We start from the raw sequence: 16,261 nt of genomic DNA, 5'->3' as shown, positions 1-16,261 counted from the left end.
TGCACTGCCACACTGATGCCACCCGAAGGTTGCAGGAACAGCAACTCATATTCCGCCTGGGAACCCTGCAGCCATATGGTATCAATGTGGACTTCACCAGTTTCAAAATCTCCCCTTCCCCCACTGCATCCCTAAACCAGCCCAGTTCATCCCCTCCCCCCACTGCACCACACAACCAGCCCAGCTCTTCCCCCCCACCCACTGCATCCCAAAACCAGTCCAACCTGTCTCTGCCTCCCTAACCGGTTCTTCCTCTCACCCATCCCTTCCTCCCACCCCAAGCCGCACCCCCAGCTACCTACTAACCTCATCCCACCTCCTTGACCTGTCCGTCTTCCCTGGACTGACCTATCCCCTCCCTACCTCCCCACCTACACCCTCTCCACCTATCTTCTTTACTCTCCATCTTCGGTCCGCCTCCCCCTCTCTCCCTATTTATTCCAGTTCCCTCCCCCCATCCCCCTCTCTGATGAAGGGTCTAGGCCCGAAACGTCAGCTTTTGTGCTCCTGAGATGCTGCTTGGCCTGCTGTGTTCATCCAGCCTCACATTTTATTATCTTGGAATCTCCAGCATCTGCAGTTCCCATTATCTCTGATACTATGTTACCTTCCTCATGGTTTTTAATCTGCGGATTGTCTTCTCCTAGGTGAGCTGGAGTTACTGTTGCAGACATGGTGTACATCAACTTTTCTGTATGTCAATCTATTGCAAATCTCCCCTAAGCATAGTCGACTGGAGGGAGGCCTGATATGAACTCAAACTTCTTGCCTCACAGATAATTTTCATTTAGTGGTAACCTTGCTCCAGCCATGAATACTGTTTTGCACTGCTTTAGCACCTTACACAACCTTTCAAGGTGTTTTGCAGCCAAAATAAAGGTGCTCGTGAAGTGTGATCACCGTCGTAACGGTAGGAAACTTTGCACACAGCAAGATCCAACGAGCAGCGATTTTAACAATAGCCAGATAAATTGGTTTTTCGTCATGTCGGCAGAATAAATATTGCCCGTGACACCTCCCCTCTCCTTCAAACAGTGTCACGGGATGTTTAATGTCCATGTAAAGGGATGATAATGGACTCAGTTTGAAATCTCATCTGAAAGACTAAAATTCTGACGGGAAATCTGTACTTAAACATTAACTCTGGTCCTCACTCCAGAGACGTTGAGTGCTTTCAGCCCTCTCTGTTTTGATTTGTTCAGTATTGCGCTTTGTCATGCACATTATGCTGTGATCAGACTGCAGTTGCGAGAAAGATTTGTTTCAGTACTTTTGTGTTGCATTTCCAAATTCTTCATAAGGTATTTTGTGACCTTTAATGAGCAGTGACATTGGTATGAGGAATTTCTGAATCAGCTAGTCATGAAATTACAACCCCAAGGTACCTGTTGGAGGTGATTTGTCAAGTGACCTGAGTCCAGCCATTTAGATCACACCCAACGCCGCCCTCGTTCTACATATAATCTCGGGACCGCTTTCTGAACTCTTGTATTACACGTGTCTCGGAAGGAAGCGACGATCATTCGGCTCAGTCCTAGACCCTGATTTTAGATCGACAAGAGGTAATTCACATTTGAGTTGAAGTACGTGATTGGTGGATCCATGAGAACGCTGCAAATATACTTGCTTTAGTGTAAAAACTGTATTTAATTGGAGCTTGAAAGGCAGTAATATAAGCCAAGACATTGTATTTTCTAATTTACTAATGCGTAACAGTACAAATGGAAGAAGCTTTAATCTGTTTAAAATAATGAGCCAAGGAATTTGAAGCGACGCGCTGGCATCAGGTCATGTATTTCGGAAGCTAAATTTGGGCTGAGGAAAACTGTGCATGTGAGGCTAAAAATAAAGGGCAAACAGAGGTTGGTTTCTTTTGGAGCGGAGTGGTCTTGTTTTTGGGAATCTTCCGGTGTAAAGAACTCAATCTGAAAGCAAAAGGGGTTTAAGAAGTCGCCTATTCGCAGTTTGAAGTTACGGCGGAGATTGAAATTGAATGGGGAAAGTGTGGTGAGTGTGGAATGAAAACCCTCAGGAAAGAGGGTATCTCTATTCCCAGGCGAAAGGTTCCAGGAGCCGATAAAACGTTTGATTGACACAGAGTTACTGAAAGGCGCTTTGCTGAGGACCTAACCCCAATCAAATGAAAAAAAAACCTGCAGTCGGTCGGAGCTACCCATCTCTCGGCCTGCTTCTCTCTGCTTCCAGTTTATTGGAAGGGCTCATTCGTCCACAGCACCATCCTCTGAGCTCCTCTGCAAGCTATCGCCTCGAGGGGGAGAAATAAGCAATTCAACGGTTTGTGCATGCTGCAGAGTTTACTTCGAGTGGGAAAAACGTTGGCAACGAACAATCTCAAATGCTATAAAACTCACGGATGAATGGAGCCTGGTGTGTGTGTGTGTGTGTGTGTGTGTAGGGGGAGGAGGCATTAGGGAGAGAGAGTTGATTGCCTTGCATTGTGAGGCAGCTCTGTAAATATCAGCATTTTTTTTCTGTTGCACTGTTTGATGTGCTGTGTGTGTGAAATATATATAAATAACTTGAGTTCCAGGAGGCTGGTGGAATGTGCTGAGTCCGGGAGCTGTCCGTGCTGATGTGGTGCTGAAACAGCGAGGGAGAATGTGAAGGAGAGAGAGATACACACACACACAACACAGGCTGGCAAGACAATACACTGAATCGGGGGCAACATCGCGGTTCACAAACAAACTACACGCTGAAGGTAATTCTTATTTTGTTCATGCGCAGTGCAGATGCACCTTTTCATTCTAAATGTTGCGCTGCTGACATCGAGCATTTTCGAAATTATGTGCAATGCATTAATGAGGAATTGAATTTTCACAGAAGCTCTTCAAAGCAAGACGCCTGGGTGGGAGCCCGCAGTTTTTTTTTGTAAATTAACAGGAACCCGAAGAGGTAGGAAACAAAAGAAATTGGATTATTATGAGTTGGTATTAAAACTGCAGAGGGAGAGAAAATGGTGATGGGTAATGTAAAAATCTGTCAGCGCTTAAATAAATGTACAGGTAAGTGGGTATACTAGTCCCATGAGTGCAAATAGATGTTTAACCCATCAATACAAATATTAGAAAAGGATGGTCTGCGCGCCTATGCGCAAATGATCTTGAGTGTGCATGTTCTCGTGTGTAAATGTGTAAGGAATCGCATGTCATTGTGTACTTGCGTGTGTGTGTAGGAAACCTATAAAACATAGATCTCCAGATTCATAGGTAGAAAAAAAGTGAAATCAGGGAGTAGGAGGAATCTCCAGGCAGCGGGCACGCACTTCCATCTGTTTTCGGGTGCTCAAGAATTGGAAACAGGGGTTCAAAGTTTGCACATACTGCAAAGATGAAGCGATTATTTGATTTGTCCGTCGTCACGGCCATCGTGGTTTTCTGCCACAGAGATATTTTAGAACTACCTGAAAGAATGGAGGAAATGTTTATCCGTTCACGGTGTAAATGGACAGATAATCGGACACCAGATGTGTTCCGGTTGCGGGCTGACCGATGGGATATAGCTCAGACATGGCCTGCTGGTGCCTAGTTAGTTCAGAATGAGTCGAAAATTGGAAATGCTGAACCAACAAATCCTGCCCGTGGGTATCAGCATTTTATCCCCCCAGCTAGCCCTCCTCTTCTTTCAAATTCAATTATCGAATGAGTTGGACGTACTGATGGGTTTTTATTTGCGGTGAAATTGATCTTTCTCAGGGAAAGGGAAACATGGAGGAGATGACTGAAGACAACAGGATTGATTTGTATTCCTAAATACCTAACAGTAGTCACAAGGTAGAATAACTTCAATATGAGGCAGCTTATTTTAATTCAAAAAGTTTTAATTAATCAAACTACTATTGCTGTTTGCACAGGAGGTGCAGTACAAGAGGTATCCTAAAATCCGATCTATATTCTAGAACTCCAAGAAAATGAGAGGTTACTGATATAAACAGATAGCAAGAAAGGTGAAAATAAATCCACGGGCTAGGACAATTCTGATGATGTTTGTCAGTTAAAACACAGGGGTGAATCATGTGCTTAATGCAGTTTTTAGACATTGAGCTAAATTTATATCCTGCATTGTGAAGGACAGAGACATTCCGTTTGCCAATAATCATCTAATTTCTGTAGGTGAGATCTAAACCTTTAGCCTGTAGCAACTGTGCACACAAGATGGTGAAAAGATTTAATCATGTAAAATAAACAATTTTCTATATCTCACTGCTCAGATTCAAGTAAAGTAACGGTTCCATGCAGATCAACATAATGTTTGAAGGTGGAGAACATTAATCTAAGTTCCATGTAAGCATGTGTCCAACTAAAACAAAAGCATATAGAAAAACCATTTTTTCTGAGTTTGAAAGTTGTATGTCATGAGTGCAAATCCTTATATGTGTGCATTGTATCATTTCCCTTCTCAATTTTCAGGAAGTTGTGTCACAAAACATTTCTTCTCTACTTTTGATGTGGGTATGAATTTATGTGTTCTTATGCAAAGAAGTATAAGCAGGTGTGTACTTATTAGTGCCCACAACTGCACTGACAAAATTCATATACCTTCATTTTTAGACTTCCAGTAGCACCACCAAACCTTACAGCATCTGGTGCAACATAAGCAGGTGGCAGACAAAAATCTTTCTAAATCTCCCTCTCCACCTTTCCCTGAAAATCCTAGCTGACTGCTTCTCTAGAACAAGGTTTCCTTTTCTCCCCTGTCTTTTACAGCTGAGTGAAAGTTGTTCATTTACATCCCATTTGCAAGTATTATTGTCCTGAGCACCATTGGGAATTGTTTTGAGATTATCTGATTACATGTGAAAGATAGACTTTAAGTTAATGACTCTGTCCTTCCCTTCTCCTCATTTGACCCAATGTCCCAGCAGTGAGAGACAGCACAATGGGCACTTCAGAAAGAAATCTCTCCAGAAAACCATCTTATTGATTTAAAATTTGACAAGGTTGGAGAGAGGCACAGAAGACCTTGTGCTAAATTATTTTCTAATGAGGATGCACTTCAAGGCTGTAGCATAGATCAGTGTGTGAGGAGTGCTGTTACAAATATCTGCACTTAACTATAAGCATACATGATGCAAACGAAAGGTAAGCTTATTGAACATGTAAGATCGTGAAAGGGCTTGACAGATGAATACAGAGGACAGGATGCTTCCTTTCAAAGGGGAAACTAGTACCAGAGAAAGTTGTTTCCGAAACAGTAGGAACTACAGATGCTGGAGAATCTGAGATAATAACATGTAGAGCTGGATGAACACAACTGGCCAAGCAGCATCAGAGCAGCTGGAAAGCCGACGTTTCAGGCCTAGACCCTTTTTTTTCCTGAAGAAGGGTGGAGGCCCAAAATGTCAGCTTTCCTGCTCCTCTGATGCTGCTTGACCTGCTGTGTTCATACAGCTGTACACCTTGTTACCCCAGTACCAGAGGACACAGTTTAAGAATAAGAAATCTCCCTTTTAAGACTGAAATTAGGATTTTTTTTCTCTCAGAGGCATTAATATTTTGTGGAATGCTGTTCCCAGAAAGCAATAGAGGCTGAGTTGTTGATTCATTCACAACTGAGTTAGATTTTGGGTAAACAACTGAGGCAAGAATTATGGGAAAGGGAGGCAGGAAAGAGAGGTTGAGGCCACAATCAAATTAGCTGTGACCTTATTGAATTGCAGAGAATGTTTGAAGGGTCACATAGTCTACTCTTGGTCCCAAGTTCAATGTTCTTTATGTGTGGTTCAGTTTAATTTTTATTTAACCTTAACATTCTTTGCTTGCTTCTTTAAATATTACTAGTAAGATGCAATGGAATTAGCCTATGACAATCAACTTTGACAACCAATCTTCAGTTAATTTTCATGGTCATGTTACCTTCAGGCATTGTTTCTGCTCTGTTTCATTCTTCTATTTTTGACAACTGAAATAACTGCAGACAGTTGATCTGTCAAAACAAAGTCCCACAGAGACAGATCTCACAATACTGGGTCTGCTTCCTGTTAAATTGGATGTAATTAATTTTATTCCTTATGTCTCATTTTTTTCAATGGTTGCGTTATGTGGGTTTCAGAATAATCCTTCCTCAAATACAGAAAGGTCAGAATTTGAGAACACACTATAAATGATGGTTCCCTCAAATTTTATGAATGAATCAATTATAGTGTTTTTCTTACAATTCTAAATTAATGTTTTAATAACATCTTTATATTGTAATTGCAATGCTAGTCCTTAAACAAAAGATCAAAGTACAGTTTAACCAAACAATGGCTCTTTTGAAAGCCACATTTGAAACACACTTTACTCACCCAAATTTCAATCTTTAAATATGCTCTGACTGCACGTAGCTACCTATTTATTCAAGCATGGATTGGACAATCTTTGGTGTTTTCTATTTGTATCAAGATTCCTCGTTAGAATGTTACTCCACAATGCTTCTTTGTAACAATTCACACAGAATGTACTGTCTAATCACTAGCATAACAATGAATGCTGCAACAATGACAAAACAACAGCTAGAGTTCCACGCTGTCATGTTGCATTGTTAGTTAATGCCTTTAGGTATAGGCAAGACTTGTAGAATTCTTATTCTAGTTTAATTTCCCAGTTGCATACTATATTGCATTACAATATCTGTGTCAAATAGGAAATCCATGGAAAGAGATACTTTGACAATGACAAGAGTAAACTCATAAGAACAGAAGATGTATGAGTTATAGGGTGCAGTGGTAGAGTCCCTGTCTCTGATCCAAGAGGCCTGGGTTCAACTTTCACCTACACCAGAGGTGTGTAATAACGTGTCTGAACAGGTTGATTCAAAAATATAAATGCATCAGGGAGTCAGGTTCATGGTAATTTGCCTATTCCATAATTGGAAAATTGAATAGTAGGAACCATAACATTTTAAACAAATGCTTTACCAAGCTGACTAAGAAATATGTTCCAATAGAGCAACTAAACTCATTGTGAGACTTTTGTACAATTGAAAATTTTAAATTCTAGTTACCTAAAATAGGATGCAGGTAAAATCAACAAATCATTAGATGAGGGCAAGGTGAAGAAAGAAATGCTTACATTACATTCATATTTAGGACAAACTGATGTCAGGTTGCTTCAGTATTACAACATCTATGTGGAGACATAGGACTTCACAGTGTTTTCTGTGGAGAAGCTGCTAATTAAGTAATAGTAGTTATTGACATGTAGGCTGTTACAACACCAAATTATAAATTCTGTAAAGATTCTGTTGTAGAGTAATGTTTCTGTCTGTGTGGTGACATCAAATTCCTGTGCAATTCCTGATTGAAAGATGTGATAAGGTTAGAATGGAATCAGTTGCTGAGATTTTAATGGATGAGACTGAATCACAACTTTACTCACGCTATCTTTCTCACTGTATCCCTTCAAATAGATATTCTGAATCTACCTAGAGCTAGAAAGATAGGAAGACTTGCATTTATATAGGACTTTTCATAACCACTGGGTATCACAAAGCACTCGACAACTAATGTCGTACTTCTTAATGAAGTGCAGCTACTGCTGAATGACTATGGGCAGGTTGGCAGGAAAAATCTTTTAAAGTTTAACTTCATGAAAATGAATATTTTTGCAGGTACAGCTGGACATAATGAGAAGATGCAACTGCAGGAAGCACAAAAAAAAGTTTCATGTAAAGTAATCCTACTGATTACCGAGAGGCAAAAAAAGAAGCAGAAAACATGGTTGGCATTAAAGTCAACCAAGAGCTTTTCATTTTAAAAAAAATGCAACTCCTTACTTATTAGTGTACCTCATTCTTAAACCAGTAAAGAAATCCACGTCAGGTGGGGCTGTAGTTAGTAAATAGAAACAGCCTGAATACAATGGTAATACAATCTACCTGAGGATATTTAACTCAAAAAAAGATGAAAGTCTGAAAAAAGTCAGTAGTCAATTATGACATTAACAGCTTTCCCATTGCCAAGGAATGAAATCTGGAAACAACTCTTGGATAAGTCTGCCAGGTTACAGTAAAGTTAGATATTTTTATTCAAATTGCTCAAAGATATTATGAAAACCCCTGGGCCAGCTGGCCTTGAACTCAGGCCTCCTGGCCCAGAGCTAAGGACACTACTACTGGATCACAAGATGCCTTACAATTAATTGAGTGATATTTTAAATCAATCTGTTCAGATATGTCATGGCACACTTCTGGAAGAGGTGGGACTTGTACCCAGACCTTGGGGATACCACCACAGCACCATTGGAGTCCTTACAATTCATATACACCGCAGCTAATGATGCGAAACTAGTGGCTGGAGTTTGGATTTTGACCAGGTAGAACTAATTTCGCATCGCTTGGTTCTGAATCTCTCTGGGATTTTTTTAGAGATCTGCACACACTTGATGATGCTCTGAATAAATTATATCAAATGCAGCAACATTTTAGAGTGCTTGGAGCAAAGAATCCTGCTTCCCAATCATCTCAATTGTGGTTAGGTAAATTTTAAAATGTCTAGAAGGCCTCTGTAAAGTCTATAAACTGCATGTTATGTTCGATTTGCACTGAAACCAGATACGTATGAGATTACAAGATAATAAAATGTGAGGCTGGATGAACACAGCAGGCCAAGCAGCATCCCAGGAGCACAAAAGCTGACGTTTCGGGCCTAGACCCTTCATCAGAGAGGGGGATGGGGGGAGGGAACTGGAATAAATAGGGAGAGAGGGGGAGGCGGACCGAAGATGGAGAGTAAAGAAGATAGGTGGAGAGGGTGTAGGTGGGGAGGTAGGGAGGGGATAGGTCAGTCCAGGGAAGACGGACAGGTCAAGGAGGTGGGATGAGGTTAGTAGGTAGCTGGGGGTGCGGCTTGGGGTGGGAGGAAGGGATGGGTGAGAGGAAGAACAGGTTAGGGAGGCAGAGACAGGTTGGACTGGTTTTGGGATGCAGTGGGTGGGGGGGAAGAGCTGGGCTGGTTGTGTGGTGCAGTGGGGGGAGGGGATGAACTGGGCTGGTTTAGGGATGCAGTAGGGGAAGGGGAGATTTTGAAACTGGTGAAGTCCACATTGATACCATATGGCTGCAGGGTTACATGCCTACTTCTTCAACCGGGAACCCAGCCCTCCTTCCACTGACCCCTTCACCCGCTTCCAACACAAGTCCTCCTCCTGGACACCACCCCCAGGCCTCCTACCCTCCCTCGACCTCTTCATCTCCAACTGCCGTCGAGACATCAACCGCCTCAACCTCTCCACCCCTCTCACCCACTCCAACCTCTCCCCCGCAGAACGGGCAGCCCTCCGCTCCCTCTGCTCCAACCCCAACCTCACCATCAAACCCGCAGACAAGGGTGGCGCAGTGGTAGTATGGCGCACTGACCTCTACATCGCCGAGGCCAGACGCCAACTCTCCGACACCACCTCCTACCGCCTCCTCGATCATGACCCCACACCCGAGCACCAAACCATCATCTCCAACACCATTCATGACCTCATCACCTCAGGGGACTTCCCACCCACAGCCTCCAACCTCATTGTTCCCCAACCCCGCACGGCCCGTTTCTATCTCCTTCCCAAAATCCACAAACCTGCCTGCCCTGGTCGACCCATCGTCTCAGCCTGCTCCTGCCCCACCGAACTCATCTCTACCTATCTGGACTCCATTTTCTCCCCTTTGGTCCAGGAACTCCCCACCTATGTCCGTGACACCACCCACGCCCTCCACCTCCTCCAGGACTTCCAATTCCCTGGCCCCCAACACCTCATATTCACCATGGACGTCCAGTCCCTGTACACCTGCATTCCGCATGGAGATGGCCTCAAGGCCCTCCGCTTCTTCCTGTCCCGCAGGCCCGACCAGGCCCCCTCCACCGACACTCTCATCCGCCTAGCTGAACTCGTCCTCACACTCAACAACTTCTCTTTTGACTCCTCCCACTTCCTACAGACTAAGGGGGTGGCCATGGGCACCCGCATGGGCCCCAGCTATGCCTGCCTCTTTGTAGGTTACGTGGAACAGTCCCTCTTCCGCACCTACACAGGCCCCAAACCCCACCTCTTCCTCCGGTACATTGATGACTGTATCGGCGCCGCCTCTTGCTCCCCAGAGGAGCTCGAACAGTTCATCCACTTCACCAACACCTTCCACCCCAACCTTCAGTTCACCTGGGCCATCTCCAGCACATCCCTCACCTTCCTGGACCTCTCAGTCTCCATCTCAGGCAACCAGCTTGTAACTGATGTCCATTTCAAGCCCACCGACTCCCACAGCTACCTAGAATACACCTCCTCCCACCCACCCTCCTGCAAAAATTCCATCCCCTATTCCCAATTCCTCCGCCTCCGCCGCATCTGCTCCCACGATAAGACATTCCACTCCCGCACATCCCAGATGTCCAAGTTCTTTAAGGACCGCAACTTTCCCCCCACGGTGATCGAGAACGCCCTTGACCGCGTCTCCCGCATTTCCCGCGACACATCCCTCACACCCCGCCCCCGCCACAACCGCCCCAAGAGGATCCCCCTCGTTCTCACACACCACCCTACCAACCTCCGGATACAACGCATTATCCTCCGACACTTCCGCCATTTACAATCCGACCCCACCACCCAAGACATTTTTCCATCCCCTCCCCTGTCTGCTTTCCGGAGAGACCACTCTTTCCGTGACTCCCTTGTTCGCTCCACACTGCCCTCCCACCCCACCACACCCGGCACCTTCCCCTGCAACCGCAGGAAATGCTACACGTGTCCCCACACCTCCTCCCTCACCCCCATCCCAGGCCCCAAGATGACATTCCACATTAAGCAGAGGTTCACCTGCACATCTGCCAATGTGGTATACTGCATCCACTGTACCCGGTGCGGCTTCCTCTACATTGGGGAAACCAAGCGGAGGCTTGGGGACCGCTTTGCAGAACACCTCCGCTCAGTTCGCAACAAACAACTGCACCTCCCAGTCGCAAACCATTTCCACTCCCCCTCCCATTCTCTTGATGACATGTCCATCATGGGCCTCCTGCACTGCCACAATGATGCCACCCGAAGGTTGCAGGAACAGCAACTCATATTCCGCCTGGGAACCCTGCAGCCATATGGTATTAATGTGGACTTCACCAGTTTCAAAATCTCCCCTTCCCCTACTGCATCCCTAAACCAGCCCAGTTCATCCCCTCCCCCCACTGCACCACACAACCAGCCCAGCTCTTCCCCCCCACCCACTGCATCCCAAAACCAGTCCAACCTGTCTCTGCCTCCCTAACCGGTTCTTCCTCTCACCCATCCCTTCCTCCCACCCCAAGCCGCACCCCCAGCTACCTACTAACCTCATCCCACCTCCTTGACCTGTCCGTCTTCCCTGGACTGACCTATCCCCTCCCTACCTCCCCACCTACACCCTCTCCACCTATCTTCTTTACTCTCCATCTTCGGTCCGCCTCCCCCTCTCTCCCTATTTATTCCAGTTCCCTCCCCCCATCCCCCTCTCTGATGAAGGGTCTAGGCCCGAAACGTCAGCTTTTGTGCTCCTGGGATGCTGCTTGGCCTGCTGTGTTCATCCAGCCTCACATTTTATTATCTTGGAATCTCCAGCATCTGCAGTTCCCATTATCTCTGATACGTATGAGATTACCTTCTTTTCCATTGATTCCAGGCTTCTTTCACCAAGGTTTCTGATAAAACATTCCATAGCCCACTAACTTCATAATTTAGATTTAAAAAACTTGCATTTATGTAGCATTTTTCAAAACCTAAAATATCCCCAAGTATTTTACAAGTAATGAAGTGCTTTTAGAATATAGTTACTGACATAATCCAGAAAATGCATCATCCAATTTGTAAACAGCAAAACACCATAAACAGTAAAGGTAGAAGGCTAAAGGTAATTGAAGGCTGCTCTCTCATTACAGAGATCATGGGTAGTGATTTAAACCTTAGGGTCGCTATGCCTCAAGTGATTGGGAAGGTTGAGAAAGAAAGGCCTTCATGGTAACCTCAGTTGGTGTGGGAATTAAACCCATGCTTTACTGTACTGACAGCTAGTTGTCCAACCAACTAAACTAATGCGTCCCCACTAACAATTGTGCGATAAATGTGGGATATTCCGTCCTAATGATGTTGATTAAGAGATAAATATTGGCAGGACACTGGCGAGAGTTCTGCTGCACTTCCTCAGAGTAGTTTATAGGATCTGTCACGTTTACCTGATAGGAAAAACATTAAGCCAATGGCTTAATGTCTCATCTGATAGGTGGCACCTCATTCAGTACTTCTCTAGAGTATCAACTGAGACTTTATGCTAGTATATCTTTGAAGTGGAGCTTGAACCTACAGCCATCTGACTCAGAGGTGAGATTGCTCCTTTGTGGTGGCATCTAATCACTCCCTTCATTTTTTGTTGCTAATCTGTAAATTTACATCTTCTGGTTACCAACTAACTGATTGGCAGAAATGACTATCATACCTCAGTGAAAAGAACCTTTCTCATAACAAAAATAGAACAAAATTAACTCTGTCTAGACTAATTTTTCTTTCTGAAAGTTATTTGAACAGTAAATGTGTTTCAACTGATGGTTTGGACGTCAATGAGTTGTATCCATGTGAACAGGTGGGGCTTTTCTACTAACATGCTATAAATAAAATTCAAAGTTCTCCTTGCTAATTACTGCAATTTAGCTTTTTGGTTTTTTTATTATAATTCAAAAAAACAAGGAGATCCTTTAATGCAATATAATTAAAACAGATGACTAAATCATTGGAAAAATGTCACAGCAGCAGTGATAATCTACGTCTTTCATTAACAGTGGCCATTGGTAATAAATGTTGTCTTATTGTTTTATTATTATTTCTTTGTAGCTAAGACATCTGTGAGAAAATGCCTGAACAGAGTAATGATTATAATGTGGTGGTGTTTGGGGCTGGGGGTGTTGGAAAAAGCTCCCTGGTGCTACGTTTTGTCAAGGGAACATTTCGTGAAACCTACATCCCCACTATTGAAGATACCTACAGGCAAGTAATCAGCTGTGATAAAAGTGTTTGCACCCTGCAAATCACCGACACTACAGGGTCTCACCAATTCCCAGCCATGCAGCGTCTCTCCATTTCCAAGGGACATGCTTTCATCTTGGTCTACTCAATCTGCAGCCGCCAGTCCCTGGAGGAGCTGAAACCTATCTATCAACAGATCCTTCAGATCAAAGGCAATATCGAGAACATCCCTGTCATGTTGGTCGGAAACAAGTGTGATGAAACAGTCAAGGAAGTGGACAGTAAAGTAGGAGAAGCTTTGGCTAAGGAGTGGAAGTGTGCCTTCATGGAAACTTCAGCCAAGATGAATTACAATGTCAAGGAGCTTTTCCAGGAACTGCTTAATTTGGAAAAGCGCAGATCCATGAGTCTGAATATTGATGGGAAGAAGTCCAAACAGCAAAAGAGAACAGAGAAATTGAAGGGAAAATGCAGCATCATGTAGACTCTACTCTTCAGTCAAACTGGTAGCTTTGCTTACCTGAATAAGACTGTTAAAACAACTCCAGACCATCAAAGCTGCACCATCCTCTGTTGCATACTCACCCTATATTCCATTCTCTATTAGCTTACTGGAAATCTGTACCTCATCAATATCAGATTTCATTATTTCATGCATTGCACTTTCTAGTTATTTGCAGTTAAGGCAATAACATTTCTTCAAGATTCTGCACGTATAAATAACAAATAAATTCATCAAAGGCAACACTATGTGACTCAGAAACAAGCAGATGAACTTTAGCTGGTCCGCACTGGAAATACTCCTCAATGAACTTGATATAGGAGTTTCTCTGAGTGTCCATTCTTCTATGTAACCCTTTGCATTGTGAAGTTCTAGGTAGGATGGTAGTTGCATATATGACCCTGGTAGGTGCAGTTAGTTTATGTATGCTGGGTTGATGTGGCTATTCGTCCATGGCCCTTCATCCTAATATCATTGACTGAATGTATTAACATTTTTAATTTAAATATGTAAAAGCACACACTGTAATCTCAGTAGATTTTGTAGCCTATGGTATAAATTGCCACAACTGAGTGTAATAGCTATTACAATTCAATAGTAGTTACCCAATGGTAACGCTGTCCAGCTTTAAAAATTGTATAACTATTTTCAATCTTATTTAAGTATTGTTAGTTACTCTTCATATGGTAACTAGGAGTTACCGGGATAGGGACAAGCAATGACAATAGAAGCACAACATTGAGCAGATGGGAACAAGCCAAGCAACATGCAGACACTGCACCAAATAGCCCACAGATATAAAACATGGTACAAGTGCCTATTGAAGGGTGGGGAGGTAATAACAGAGATTATACAATTTATTCCACTGATGTTTTGCACTAGATACCATAGTTTGGTTTCAACTTTCCACTGTTCCTACACAAAAAAATATACTATATGAGCAGAAATGAAGCACTTGGCTGCTTGGAAATTTCTGGAGTATGTAGAAAGCATTGGGGCACAGCTCTCAGTCCATTTCAAAGTTCTTTAAGGAGGCTGCTGTTTGCTTAATTTTAAAGAAAAGTCACATACAGTTCAAGTTAGTGCAGAGAAAAAGTTAAGAAAAGATGCAGCAATTTAATGATTTTTTTTGGCTAATGCACATTTAATGTTCTTTATTTAAATGTATCCTCATCATTACTGAGCAGTATAGCAGCAGAACCAGTAAACATTCTGACACACACATAGCTTATGCAACCATAACCTACTATATTGCAGAGAGGTTGGTTTACTGATAAACTTTACCGCATTGTCAGCATATCAAACAATGATATTATTCTCAGGTCTGAGAATATTCTGAGAAGTATGTTTGCTTTGATCTTGCCAACATGCACGTGTTTTTTTAAGCTTGTGCTGAAATATTCTTGCATTTGTCATCATAAATGTTGTACTAATTTTCATGGATAGTTCAGCAAATCACTTGACATCTTGATAGCAGTATTCTATTCACCAAATATGAACACACGGAGAATCATGCCCGGATTGTGTAATCTCAGCACATACATCAAAGTACAGCAATCCTTTGGATCAGAGGGATTCAGTGTCCTCATGGGCTGCAGCATCAAAAACAACATTGTGTAAACGCATTATGTTCAATGGAGGAACTGTATTGAGATCGCCAAAAGTCATCTTAATGGTGTCCATTATGCAGTGGACTGCTTGACCTGGATTTTCAAATTCCCATTGCAAATTTGGATAGATATGACTTACTCACAGGGATTTACTCCTGATGACTGCCTGTTGGATCCCCCAGAACAGTTATTGATTTGTTTCTTATTCTCAGTACACCTCAACCAACGATTTCCCCATTTTCCATCCTACACTCATTCAATCAGGAATGTGGAATCTTGCAAGGAGAATTCACACCAAATTTCAGTCTAAGGCATACATACCAGCTTTTCATAATGCTGATAGTTAGTTAACTTACATAACATAATTCAAAAAATGGGTTACTACATTCATGAACACAGGCTTTACTTAGAGGTGCATGTGAAGTGGATTGAATGCTGCAGGCTGATTAATTACCATGCCTGCACTTTGTGCAGTGCGTTAGAATTTAGGCCATGGGGCATTAAAATGTTCACCGTGTGTAATAGATGTTTTCATCATAACATCTATTTACTCCAGTGCATGAAGGGATATCAGTTGACAATGCAGCTCCAACAGGCTAGAAATTCACAGGAAAATATTTTTAATGAAATTTATTGTTTATTGTAGAAGATAGTCTTCCTTTAACACATGAACTGTTGCCATCACTCTTCTCTGTAAAATGTTTGCTGAATGTCCTTTTATAAATAAAATGTTGGCAATTTGACTGCTGTTATTTCATGTGAACTGGAGACACTAAGCACAAAGTGGTTTCTTAAGCTGAATCAAGGGGCTACATGAACAGATGCTCTGTCTTAAATGGACATGACCCACAATACAGGATAGTGATGCCTAGTTTTAGCCATTGCCTTCTTCAGACTCAGCTGATCTCAGCTCGTGAGGTAATGGCATGCCACATTTAATTTCAGATTCCTCCTGATTATTGCCTGTGACTCTTCCTGAAATGTACAAAACAAAAGTCACATTGTACATCATTAAGGTATCTCAAGAACTTCAGTACAGCGCCACTGCATCTTTTATATCCACCTGAAAGTGCTGTTGAGGTATTGATTTAATTTATCTTCAAAGTTTCAGCACTTCTACCAGTGCAGTGCTCCCTCAGTACCAAACCACCCTGGGAAGATCAGTCTAGATAAAAATGTAAAGTACT

The 16,261-nt window shown here is 42.9% G+C and overlaps 1 protein-coding gene across 11 annotated transcripts; it reads left to right on the top strand.

Annotated features, from left to right (window-relative positions):
- The first annotated feature begins 1,116 nt into the window (after window positions 1–1,116).
- On the top strand, window positions 1,117–15,817 carry LOC125465622 (GTP-binding protein Di-Ras1). Of its 11 annotated transcripts, none has more exons than XM_048559338.2 (3): window positions 1,117–1,562; window positions 2,552–2,722; window positions 12,831–15,817. In XM_048559338.2, exon 3 carries the CDS (start codon window positions 12,850–12,852, stop codon window positions 13,444–13,446), a length of 597 nt encoding a protein of 198 aa, XP_048415295.1. In that variant the 5' UTR covers window positions 1,117–1,562; window positions 2,552–2,722; window positions 12,831–12,849; the 3' UTR covers window positions 13,447–15,817. The 11 variants fall into 11 exon arrangements, with proteins under 11 accessions (XP_048415295.1, XP_048415293.1, XP_048415301.1 ...); XM_048559336.2 differs by having other exon boundaries at window positions 2,546–2,722; XM_048559344.2 differs by lacking the exon at window positions 1,117–1,562 and adding an exon at window positions 1,590–1,862.
- The last annotated feature ends 444 nt before the right edge of the window (window positions 15,818–16,261 follow it).

The sequence above is a fragment of the Stegostoma tigrinum genome, chromosome 30, assembly GCF_030684315.1.
Source record: "Stegostoma tigrinum isolate sSteTig4 chromosome 30, sSteTig4.hap1, whole genome shotgun sequence".
In the NCBI taxonomy this organism is placed as follows: Eukaryota; Metazoa; Chordata; class Chondrichthyes; order Orectolobiformes; family Stegostomatidae; genus Stegostoma; species Stegostoma tigrinum.
Note: the sequence above shows the minus strand (reverse complement) of the source record. Positions and strands in the feature narration are given on the sequence as shown.